The 11,140-nt window shown below is 46.6% G+C and overlaps 1 protein-coding gene across 4 annotated transcripts in view; it reads right to left on the minus strand.

Annotated features, from left to right (window-relative positions):
* Positions 1 to 11,140, minus strand: part of LOC121320123 (dynein heavy chain 3, axonemal-like) — a 99,832-nt gene that overhangs the window by 23,625 nt on the left and 65,067 nt on the right. For 2 of the 4 annotated variants that reach the window (XM_041258382.1, XM_041258379.1), the window contains exons 2-3: positions 4,036 to 5,409; positions 1,070 to 1,258 (exon numbers count right to left, since the gene is read on the minus strand). In XM_041258382.1, the coding sequence (XP_041114316.1) occupies positions 1,070 to 1,258; positions 4,036 to 4,194 (348 nt within the window). In that variant the 5' untranslated portion in view covers positions 4,195 to 5,409. Of the gene's footprint in view, positions 1 to 1,069; positions 1,259 to 4,035; positions 5,410 to 11,140 lie in introns of those variants that run through there. The other 2 variants (XM_041258380.1, XM_041258378.1) reach the window with 2 other exon arrangements.

Below are 11,140 nucleotides of genomic sequence, written 5' to 3' on the forward strand. Positions count from 1 at the left end.
CTCTCTTTCTCTCTTTCTTTCTCTCTGTCTCTCTCTCTCTCTCTCTACTCCAAGTGCAACATTTGATAAAAGCTTGACCCCTGTATTGGTGAGTGATTGCTGCAGACAATGAAGACAGGAAATATTTATTTGGTAAAACTTTTCTAAACGGCAATACAATTACACAGCTGCTATATATGCCACAGTGTCATAACTATGTAACTACAGGTTCAATTTTTTTGAAGTTGCTAAAGCATTTTGAGCGAGATTTGTTCAGGTTTTTTCTCTGGGTGAGTGTGGGGAAATAGACCTGTTAATGTTTCAGAATTAGAATGAAACCACTGACAACGTGTAATTACAGCACCCATGCATGTCTTAAAGTTCAGAGAAAGTGCGTCATTCAGAGTAACTTTGAGAAGGTACCTAGATTTGAGCACAACAGTGTGAAACGCTGTTGGAGTCTGTGAAGTGTGTTAATCAGTGCAGGTAATAGATAAGCAGACCCAGCATATTGATTTCAGGTACTGGACAGGCAGGCTTGCCAATTACACAGCTATGAAGCACTGACTGGTACCCAATACTCTTCGCAAATATTGAATGAACCTTTCAAAGAATGGCTGTAGGTTGGGTTGGAAAAGGTGTTTTTGATTGAATTTCTGAGTATTTTTAGCAGAGCTACTGACGTTCGTTCTTAATGCATCATTCATTAAACACCCGTCCTATTAAAATGATTTTCAGCTAGATCGTTCCTGGCATACTAATTGGATTTAATTAAATTCAAAGCTTCACAAGGAAGCTCAATCCAGGGTTTCAAAAATGCAAGTTAATTCAAAAGATGGATTTTTGTAGTCCAACTTCCACCCAAGCTAAACTAGGTCACACACCTAACACTGGCTTATCTGTAAGCTTGCTGTAATGCACACAGGAGCCCCACCTACTCCACTGCACATTAACAGAGACACAGAGGAGGCGGGGCTTGCACAGCTGAAAGACGGTCATGTAGCAATGGAACAGAAATGACACTGGAACCCGGATTCTCTTGAAGCACTGGCCCCTGAATGAATAGACCTGTAGGGAGCTCAGCTCTCACCTTCCTGCTCATGAGGTTCCAGTGCCTCTGCTTGATGCCAGGGCTGCACAGTGCCTTGATGAGCAGCATGTTGATTCGGAACTTGTCCAGCTTGGTCTTGATGGTGGTGGCAGCTTTCAGGGGCCCGTCCAGGTCCGGGTGATGCAGTACCTTCATCAACTTGTAGCTGGTCTTCCATAAACTCTGCACCTGATGAGATGAATAAGAAAAGAACGTTCTTGCAGAGAAACGTATTGATTTTGATCAGCCAGCCCAAAATTAATCTATTGTGCAGCCTACCTCAGGCTAATTCTTGTTCTCACAATAAACCAGTATAAGCTGCTATCGATCTTTATGTTATTTGAAAGCAGCTCCGAGCTTCTGTGGGTTAACCAGTACTGTGCCGAGCTTCATATATAGCAGACACAGTATATGGAGTACAGTGCAGTCGCTGTAGGGAATGCATAATACTAATGAACACATTTCATAGGATTTTGAGCAGCGAGACAGGAGTCCCATGCTTTACATAATGGGTAAAGGTTGTTGTGTACTTATTTGTACAGGCTTTTGCTACTTATAAAACCTCATAAAATGAATGCTCCTCAGAGGCCCATGTTTATTGTCTTTATTGATATTCATGAGAGTTATTCTGCTTTTCTCTACTTCAGAACAATTAGGCAAAAACAGAACTATATACAACCCTTATAATAGTTTACTGTGATATTCTTGCACGGCATGTTTGCAGTTTTATCGGCATGCTTTTCCCATGTTATACTACACATATCCCATGGGTTACCCTGGCTTGCCATGTTTATTAATATGCTTTCCCATACCTCGCGATTCTTCACAATGCTGACCTATGCTTTTCTAATGGTTAGTTTTGTTTTATTGCCCTCAGTTAGAGCCCTGTAGGATTGCCATGATTCTGCAGCAATTGGTTCTGTACCCTTGGTGGCGCTGGTGTGTCTGAGCTGTGTTTAGCAGTGTATGACAGTGTGGAGTCTGTGTCTCAGGCAGGTTAGACAGGCAGTGCACAATGCAGCCCGTGTTCACATGCTGTGTGAATCAGTACAGTGTGGAGTCTGTGTCTCAGGCAGGTTAGGCAGGCAGTGCACAATGCAGCCCGTGTTCACATGCTGTGTGAATCAGTACAGTGTGGAATCTGTGTCTCAGGCAGGTTAGACAGGCAGTGCACAATGCAGCCCGTGTTCACATGCTGTGTGAATCAGTACAGTGTGGAGTCTGTGTCTCGGGCAGGTTAGGCAGGCAGTGCACAATGCAGCCCGTGTTCACATGCTGTGTGAATCAGTACAGTGTGGAGTCTGTGTCTCAGGCAGGATAGGCAGGCAGTGCACAATGCAGCCCGTGTTCACATGCTGTGTGAATCAGTACAGTGTGGAGTCTGTGTCTCGGGCAGGTTAGACAGGCAGTGCACAATGCAGCCCGTGTTCACATGCTGTGTGAATCAGTACAGTGTGGAGTCTGTGTCTCAGGCAGGTTAGGCAGGCAGTGCACAATGCAGCCCGTGTTCACATGCTGTGTGAATCAGTACAGTGTGGAGTCTGTGTCTCAGGCAGGTTAGGCAGGCAGTGCACAATGCAGCCCGTGTTCACATGCTGTGTGAATCAGTACAGTGTGGAATCTGTGTCTCAGGCAGGTTAGACAGGCAGTGCACAATGCAGCCCGTGTTCACATGCTGTGTGAATCAGTACAGTGTGGAGTCTGTGTCTCGGGCAGGTTAGGCAGGCAGTGCACAATGCAGCCCGTGTTCACATGCTGTGTGAATCAGTACAGTGTGGAATCTGTGTCTCAGGCAGGTTAGGCAGGCAGTGCACAATGCAGCCCGTGTTCACATGCTGTGTGAATCAGTACAGTGTGGAGTCTGTGTCTCGGGCAGGTTAGACAGGCAGTGCACAATGCAGCCCGTGTTCACATGCTGTGTGAATCAGTACAGTGTGGAGTCTGTGTCTCAGGCAGGATAGGCAGGAAGTGCACAATGCAGCCCGTGTTCACATGCTGTGTGAATCAGTACAGTGTGGAGTCTGTGTCTCAGGCAGGTTAGACAGGCAGTGCACAATGCAGCCCGTGTTCACATGCTGTGTGAATCAGTACAGTGTGGAGTCTGTGTCTCGGGCAGGTTAGGCAGGCAGTGCACAATGCAGCCCGTGTTCACATGCTGTGTGAATCAGTACAGTGTGGAGTCTGTGTCTCGGGCAGGTTAGGCAGGCAGTGCACAATGCAGCCCGTGTTCACATGCTGTGTGAATCAGTACAGTGTGGAGTCTGTGTCTCGGGCAGGTTAGGCAGGCAGTGCACAATGCAGCCCGTGTTCACATGCTGTGTGAATCAGTACAGTGTGGAATCTGTGTCTCAGGCAGGTTAGACAGGCAGTGCACAATGCAGCCCGTGTTCACATGCTGTGTGAATCAGTACAGTGTGACGTAGTATCTAGAGCCATAAAACACTCACAATTGCTACATTTAGGAATACTTCACAGCTTATGAAGCTTCTTTAGTATTTCTAAATGTATGTGGAGTAGCAGCCCCTTTAGTCCCGTATCAATAAGGGTAAGCATTGTAAAGCCCAGAGAGGTATGGGAAAGCATATTTAAAAAACTTGTCAACAGCATATAAAAATCTGTATATATTATCTGGGAAAGCATATAATAAATATATATATATCTAGAGTATATATATATAATTCAAAGGATAAATATATATATATCTAAAGGGCTAGCATTGTAGTATATAATCTATATATAATATAAATATATATAAAAAAAAGCATTACATACATGGTAACATTTATATAGTATATTTTTTTAGTAAAAAAAAGCATTGTCAAAAGGCGTGTTTCCAACAGGTAAGTCGAGCCCACAATAGTATTTAAAAAATAAGTCAAAGCATGGTAAACTATGGTACATGTAGTATATAGTATAACCATTGGGTGCGTGGGGGAGAGTGTAAAATAATGTGCACATGTGCTCACCTGCTTCTCCACCTCCTCTGCGCTGACCTGCAGCAGCGCTCCGTTAAGCCAGCGCTCCTGCTGTGTGTTGAAGCTGAGCGCCGCTGCCCACAGGCAGTCATAGGGCTCCTTAGAGATGAGCAGCTTCTCGATCTCAGGGTAGGGGCTAACCTGACCCATCCCCAGCAATGCCTCCTACTGGTTAATCTGACCCTTCTGAGAGGGAGACACACAGGGTGCTGCATGTCACTCACACCAAGCCTGTCCTGACAACCCTACTGCCTGGAGTGTGCAACACCTGACTCTGCTACCCCAATCCCTGACAACCCTACTGCCTGGCGTGTGGAACACCTGACTCTGCTACCCCAGTCCCTGACAACCCTACTGTCTGGAGTGTGCAACACCTGACTCTGCTAACCCAGTCCCTGACAACCCTCCTGCCTGGAGTGTGGAACACCTGACTCTGCTACCCCAGTCCCTGACAACCCTACTGTCTGGCGTGTGGAACACCTGACTCTGCTACCCCAGTCCCTGACAACCCTACTGTCTGGAGTGTGCAACACCTGACTCTGCTACCCTAGTCCCTGACAACCCTACTGCCTGGAGTGTGCAACACCTGACTGCTACCCCAGTCCCTGACAACCCGACTGCCTGGAGTGTACAACACCTGACTCTGCTACCCCAGTCCCTGACAACCCTACTGCTTGGAGTGTGCAACACCTGACTCTGCTAACCCAGTCCCTGACAACCCTACTGCCTGGAGTGTGCAACACCTGACTGCTACCCCAGTCCCTGACAACCCTACTGTCTGGAGTGTGCAACACCTGACTCTGCTACCCCAGTCCCTGACAACCCTACTGCCTGGAGTGTGGAACACCTGACTCTGCTACCCCAGTCCCTGACAACCCTACTGCCTGGCGTGTGGAACACCTGACTCTGCTACCCCAGTCCCTGACAACCCTACTGCCTGGAGTGTGCAACACCTGACTCTGCTACCCCAGTCCCTGACAACCCTACTGCCTGGAGTGTGCAACACCTGACTCTGCTACCCCAGTCCCTGACAACCCTACTGCCTGGAGTGTGCAACACCTGACTCTGCTACCCCAGTCCCTGACAACCCTACTGCCTGGAGTGTGCAACACCTGACTCTGCTAACCCAGTCCCTGACAACCCGACTGCCTGGAGTGTGCAACACCTGACTCTGCTACCCCAGTCCCTGACAACCCTACTGCCTGGAGTGTGCAACACCTGACTCTGCTACCCCAGTCCCTGACAACCCTACTGCTTGGAGTGTGCAACACCTGACTCTGCTACCCCAGTCCTCCCCTGGAACACCCCTCTCATGCAGGTTTACAAATGTGCCGAATTGTGTGTTGGTTTAGTTTATAAAGAGTGCTGACAGATGACAAAGAAAAAAACAAAGAAATAATATGTATATAAATATATATATATATATATAAGAAACAGTATATATATTAAAATAATGTAATGTAATGTAAAATAATATAAAAAAAAGCATTTTTTATCTAACAGTTTTCCAACAGTTAATCAGCTCGGGTGTTATCTTCACTCCTCTCACATTTAGCAATTTTATTTTCAGTGTTTTCTAAATTCTGGTTTGCCCACTTGAGAGCCTGTGGGGTGGAAAAGGCAGGGTCTCGCGAGCCTGCGGGGTGGAAAAGGCAGGGTCACGAGAGCCTGCGGGGTGGAAAAGGCAGGGTCACGAGAGCCTGCGGGGTGGAAAAGGCAGGGTCTTGTAATCGTTGTGAGCTGCACCACACTGGAACAGGGGGCTGCTATGAATGCTAATGCCAGGCAGGAAAAGGTGTGTGTGTGTGTGTGTGTGTGTGTGTGTGTGTGTGTGTGTGTGTGCGCTTCTGTTTCTGTGTGTGTGTGAGCGTCTGTTTGCATGTGCCTCTGTGTGTGTGTGTGTGTGCGTGTTTCTGTTTGTGTGTGTATGTCTGTGTGTGTTTCTGTTTGTGTATGTATGTCTGTGAGTATGAGTCTGTGCATGTTTCTGTTTGTGTGTGAGAGGGCGAGGGAGAGAGAGAGAGAGAGCTGCTTACACACATCTGCATTCAAATTGGGATAATCATTTGAAGCGCAGTCTGATGATTCTGCAGGGGTTAATCACACCAATAAAGGCCAAGTCAGCTCTTAATGCTCTGACAGAATGTCAGCAGGCGTGTAATAGCCAGCGAGAGATTTATTACATCCTCTGCTTTCCATGCAGAACAACAAAAAAAGAGAGAGAGACCAAGTTTTCAGCACGCTCCTCTAGTCTCCCGGCTCCCTGAGCAGGCACATTCGATACTTGTGCTGTATAAAAAGGAAGCCTTATAATAAGGTATCCTGTGAACGGGGGTCAGCAGTTCATTGGGAGGTCTCCTCGACTAATCCCTTTGTAAGAGCTCAGAGACTGCATTAACAGCCCATTCCTGATCCCCCACATAATTCTCTCAAGCTTCTGATTACAGACAAAAGCTCAATACAAAAAAGACAAGGGGAAGGGTTTAAGTTAAAACAGCAATGCAATGTTCCAGTCACTTAATCCTCCCTCGCCAGAGACACATCCCGCTATTATTCATCCACAAAGCAACACTGAATCAATCCCACCAGCCCACTTAATAGCTCTGTGTAACCAACAATCTGTCATTCCACACCAGCATCACCACCAGCTGTGTGCTCTATTCTATTAATTGGTCTAGCAATAACAAGCGCACATTTACCAGTCTATAACTGAGAAAACAGAAGCTTCTAATTATCATAATTATTATTATTATTATTATTATTATTATTATTATTATTAGCTACCCACTGTTCTTTGTATCTGATAATCGCTTGGTTCCCTAGGTGGTAAGTTCTCGATGAGTAACTAGGTAAATAGGAGTTTCTATAGACAGGCAGTGCAGAGCTTCCTATCTTGAACAATGACATTTTTAAAGTACCGGAGTATGATAAATGGCACCAGCTCTGACCTAAGACTGTCTGATAAATTACTGAACTGTTTTCTACTGAGATGCCATTGAGAAATGATATAAGACATCCATTAGAGAATAGATCTTTGAAACCAAAGAGAAATACATTCAATAATGAATGAAATGAGGCCAAGCCATGCAGCCAGATACTGGAATGAAGAAACCTGCTCCAAAGGGTAGCAGACCTGCCCCTTATAACAAAGCCCCACAGTAAAATCAGAGGAAAGTGTAATACAGCATAATAAAAGCATGGGAAAGCATAGGTAAGCATTGTAAAGCTATGAGTCGTAGGGTAAAGCATATTAATAAACATGGCAAACCATAGTAAACTGCAGAGTATAACCATGGGAAAACAAGGAGAAACTGCAAGGGGTATATATAACAGTGCAACAAAAAAAAATCTATAATTATTATTATTAGAACACATTACAGAATGCTAGCTGTGTCAGTGTGGCTCTCACCTGTTCTTGATGATGAATGCTAGCTGTGTCAGTGTGGCTCTCACCTGTTCTTGATGATGATGAATGCTAGCTGTGTCAGTGTGGCTCTCACCTGTTCTTGATGATGAATGCTAGCTGTGTCAGTGTGGCTCTCACCTGTTCTTGATGATGAATGCTAGCTGTGTCAGTGTGGCTCTCACTTGTTCTTGATGATGAATGCTAGCTGTGTCAGTGTGGCTCTCACCTGTTCTTGATGATGAATGCTAGCTGTGTCAGCGTGGCTCTCACCTGTTCTTGATGATGAATGCTAGCTGTGTCAGTGTGGCTCTCACCTGTTCTTGATGATGATGAATGCTAGCTGTGTCAGCGTGGCTCTCACCTGTTCTTGATGATGATGAATGCTAGCTGTGTCAGCGTGGCTCTCACCTGTTCTTGATGATGAATGCTAGCTGTGTCAGTGTGGCTCTCACCTGTTCTTGATGATGAATGCTAGCTGTGTCAGTGTGGCTCTCACCTGTTCTTGATGATGATGAATGCTAGCTGTGTCAGCGTGGCTCTCACCTGTTCTTGATGATGAATGCTAGCTGTGTCAGTGTGGCTCTCACCTGTTCTTGATGATGAATGCTAGCTGTGTCAGTGTGGCTCTCACCTGTTCTTGATGATGAATGCTAGCTGTGTCACCTGTGGATGATGAATCTACCTGTGTCAGTTGATGATGATGATGAATGCTAGCTGTGTCAGCGCGGCTCTCACCTGTTCTTGATGATGAATGCTAGCTGTGTCAGTGTGGCTCTCACCTGTTCTTGATGATGAATGCTAGCTGTGTCAGTGTGGCTCTCACCTGTTCTTGATGATGAATGCTAGCTGTGTCAGTGCGGCTCTCACCTGTTCTTGATGATGAATGCTAGCTGTGTCAGTGTGGCTCTCACCTGTTCTTGATGATGAATGCTAGCTGTGTCAGTGTGGCTCTCACCTGTTCTTGATGATGAATGCTAGCTGTGTCAGTGTGGCTCTCACCTGTTCTTGATGATGAATGCTAGCTGTGTCAGTGTGGCTCTCACCTGTTCTTGATGATGAATGCTAGCTGTGTCAGCGCGGCTCTCACCTGTTCTTGATGATGAATGCTAGCTGTGTCAGTGTGGCTCTCACCTGTTCTTGATGATGAATGCTAGCTGTGTCAGTGTGGCTCTCACCTGTTCTTGATGATGAATGCTAGCTGTGTCAGTGTGGCTCTCACCTGTTCTTGATGATGAATGCTAGCTGTGTCAGTGTGGCTCTCACCTGTTCTTGATGATGAATGCTAGCTGTGTCAGTGTGGCTCTCACCTGTTCTTGATGATGATGAATGCTAGCTGTGTCAGTGTGGCTCTCACCTGTTCTTGATGATGAATGCTAGCTGTGTCAGTGTGGCTCTCACCTGTTCTTGATGATGAATGCTAGCTGTGTCAGTGTGGCTCTCACCTGTTCTTGATGATGAATGCTAGCTGTGTCAGTGTGGCTCTCACCTGTTCTTGATGATGAATGCTAGCTGTGTCAGTGTGGCTCTCACCTGTTCTTGATGATGAATGCTAGCTGTGTCAGTGTGGCTCTCACCTGTTCTTGATGATGAATGCTAGCTGTGTCAGTGTGGCTCTCACCTGTTCTTGATGATGATGAATGCTAGCTGTGTCAGTGTGGCTCTCACCTGTTCTTGATGATGAATGCTAGCTGTGTCAGTGTGGCTCTCACCTGTTCTTGATGATGAATGCTAGCTGTGTCAGTGTGGCTCTCACCTGTTCTTGATGATGAATGCTAGCTGTGTCAGTGTGGCTCTCACCTGTTCTTGATGATGAATGCTAGCTGTGTCAGTGTGGCTCTCACCTGTTCTTGATGATGAATGCTATGCTAGCTGTGTCAGTGTGGCTCTCACCTGTTCTTGATGATGAATGCTAGCTGTGTCAGTGTGGCTCTCACCTGTTCTTGATGATGAATGCTAGCTGTGTCAGCGTGGCTCTCACCTGTTCTTGATGATGAATGCTAGCTGTGTCAGCGCGGCTCTCACCTGTTCTTGATGATGAATGCTAGCTGTGTCAGTGTGGCTCTCACCTGTTCTTGATGATGAATGCTAGCTGTGTCAGCGCGGCTCTCACCTGTTCTTGATGATGAATGCTAGCTGTGTCAGTGTGGCTCTCACCTGTTCTTGATGATGAATGCTAGCTGTGTCAGTGTGGCTCTCACCTGTTCTTGATGATGAATGCTAGCTGTGTCAGCTGTGGCTCTCACCTGTTCTTGATGATGAATGCTAGCTGTGTCAGCGTGGCTCTCACCTGTTCTTGATGATGAATGCTAGCTGTGTCAGTGTGGCTCTCACCTGTTCTTGATGATGAATGCTAGCTGTGTCAGTGTGGCTCTCACCTGTTCTTGATGATGAATGCTAGCTGTGTCAGCGTGGCTCTCACCTGTTCTTGATGATGAATGCTAGCTGTGTCAGCGCGGCTCTCACCTGTTCTTGATGATGATGAATGCTAGCTGTGTCAGCGCGGCTCTCACCTGTTCTTGATGATGATGAATGCTAGCTGTGTCAGTGTGGCTCTCACCTGTTCTTGATGATGAATGCTAGCTGTGTCAGCGCGGCTCTCACCTGTTCTTGATGATGAATGCTAGCTGTGTCAGTGTGGCTCTCACCTGTTCTTGATGATGAATGCTAGCTGTGTCAGTGTGGCTCTCACCTGTTCTTGATGATGAATGCTAGCTGTGTCAGTGTGGCTCTCACCTGTTCTTGATGATGAATGCTAGCTGTGTCAGTGTGGCTCTCACCTGTTCTTGATGATGAATGCTAGCTGTGTCAGTGTGGCTCTCACCTGTTCTTGATGATGAATGCTAGCTGTGTCAGCGTGGCTCTCACCTGTTCTTGATGATGAATGCTAGCTGTGTCAGCGTGGCTCTCACCTGTTCTTGATGATGAATGCTAGCTGTGTCAGTGTGGCTCTCACCTGTTCTTGATGATGATGAATGCTAGCTGTGTCAGTGTGGCTCTCACCTGTTCTTGATGATGAATGCTAGCTGTGTCAGTGTGGCTCTCACCTGTTCTTGATGATGAATGCTAGCTGTGTCAGTGTGGCTCTCACCTGTTCTTGATGATGAATGCTAGCTGTGTCAGTGTGGCTCTCACCTGTTCTTGATGATGAATGCTAGCTGTGTCAGTGTGGCTCTCACCTGTTCTTGATGATGAATGCTAGCTGTGTCAGTGTGGCTCTCACCTGTTCTTGATGATGAATGCTAGCTGTGTCAGCGCGGCTCTCACCTGTTCTTGATGATGAATGCTAGCTGTGTCAGTGTGGCTCTCACCTGTTCTTGATGATGAATGCTAGCTGTGTCAGCGTGGCTCTCACCTGTTCTTGATGATGAATGCTAGCTGTGTCAGTGTGGCTCTCACCTGTTCTTGATGATGAATGCTAGCTGTGTCAGTGTGGCTCTCACCTGTTCTTGATGATGAATGCTAGCTGTGTCAGTGTGGCTCTCACCTGTTCTTGATGATGAATGCTAGCTGTGTCAGCGTGGCTCTCACCTGTTCTTGATGATGAATGCTAGCTGTGTCAGTGTGGCTCTCACCTGTTCTTGATGATGAATGTTGCTAGCTGTGTCAGTGTGGCTCTCACCTGTTCTTGATGATGAATGCTAGCTGTGTCAGTGTGGCTCTCACCTGTTCTTGATGATGAATGCTAGCTGT

This window comes from Polyodon spathula, chromosome 8 (assembly GCF_017654505.1).
Source record: "Polyodon spathula isolate WHYD16114869_AA chromosome 8, ASM1765450v1, whole genome shotgun sequence".
Lineage (NCBI taxonomy): Eukaryota > Metazoa > Chordata > Actinopteri > Acipenseriformes > Polyodontidae > Polyodon > Polyodon spathula.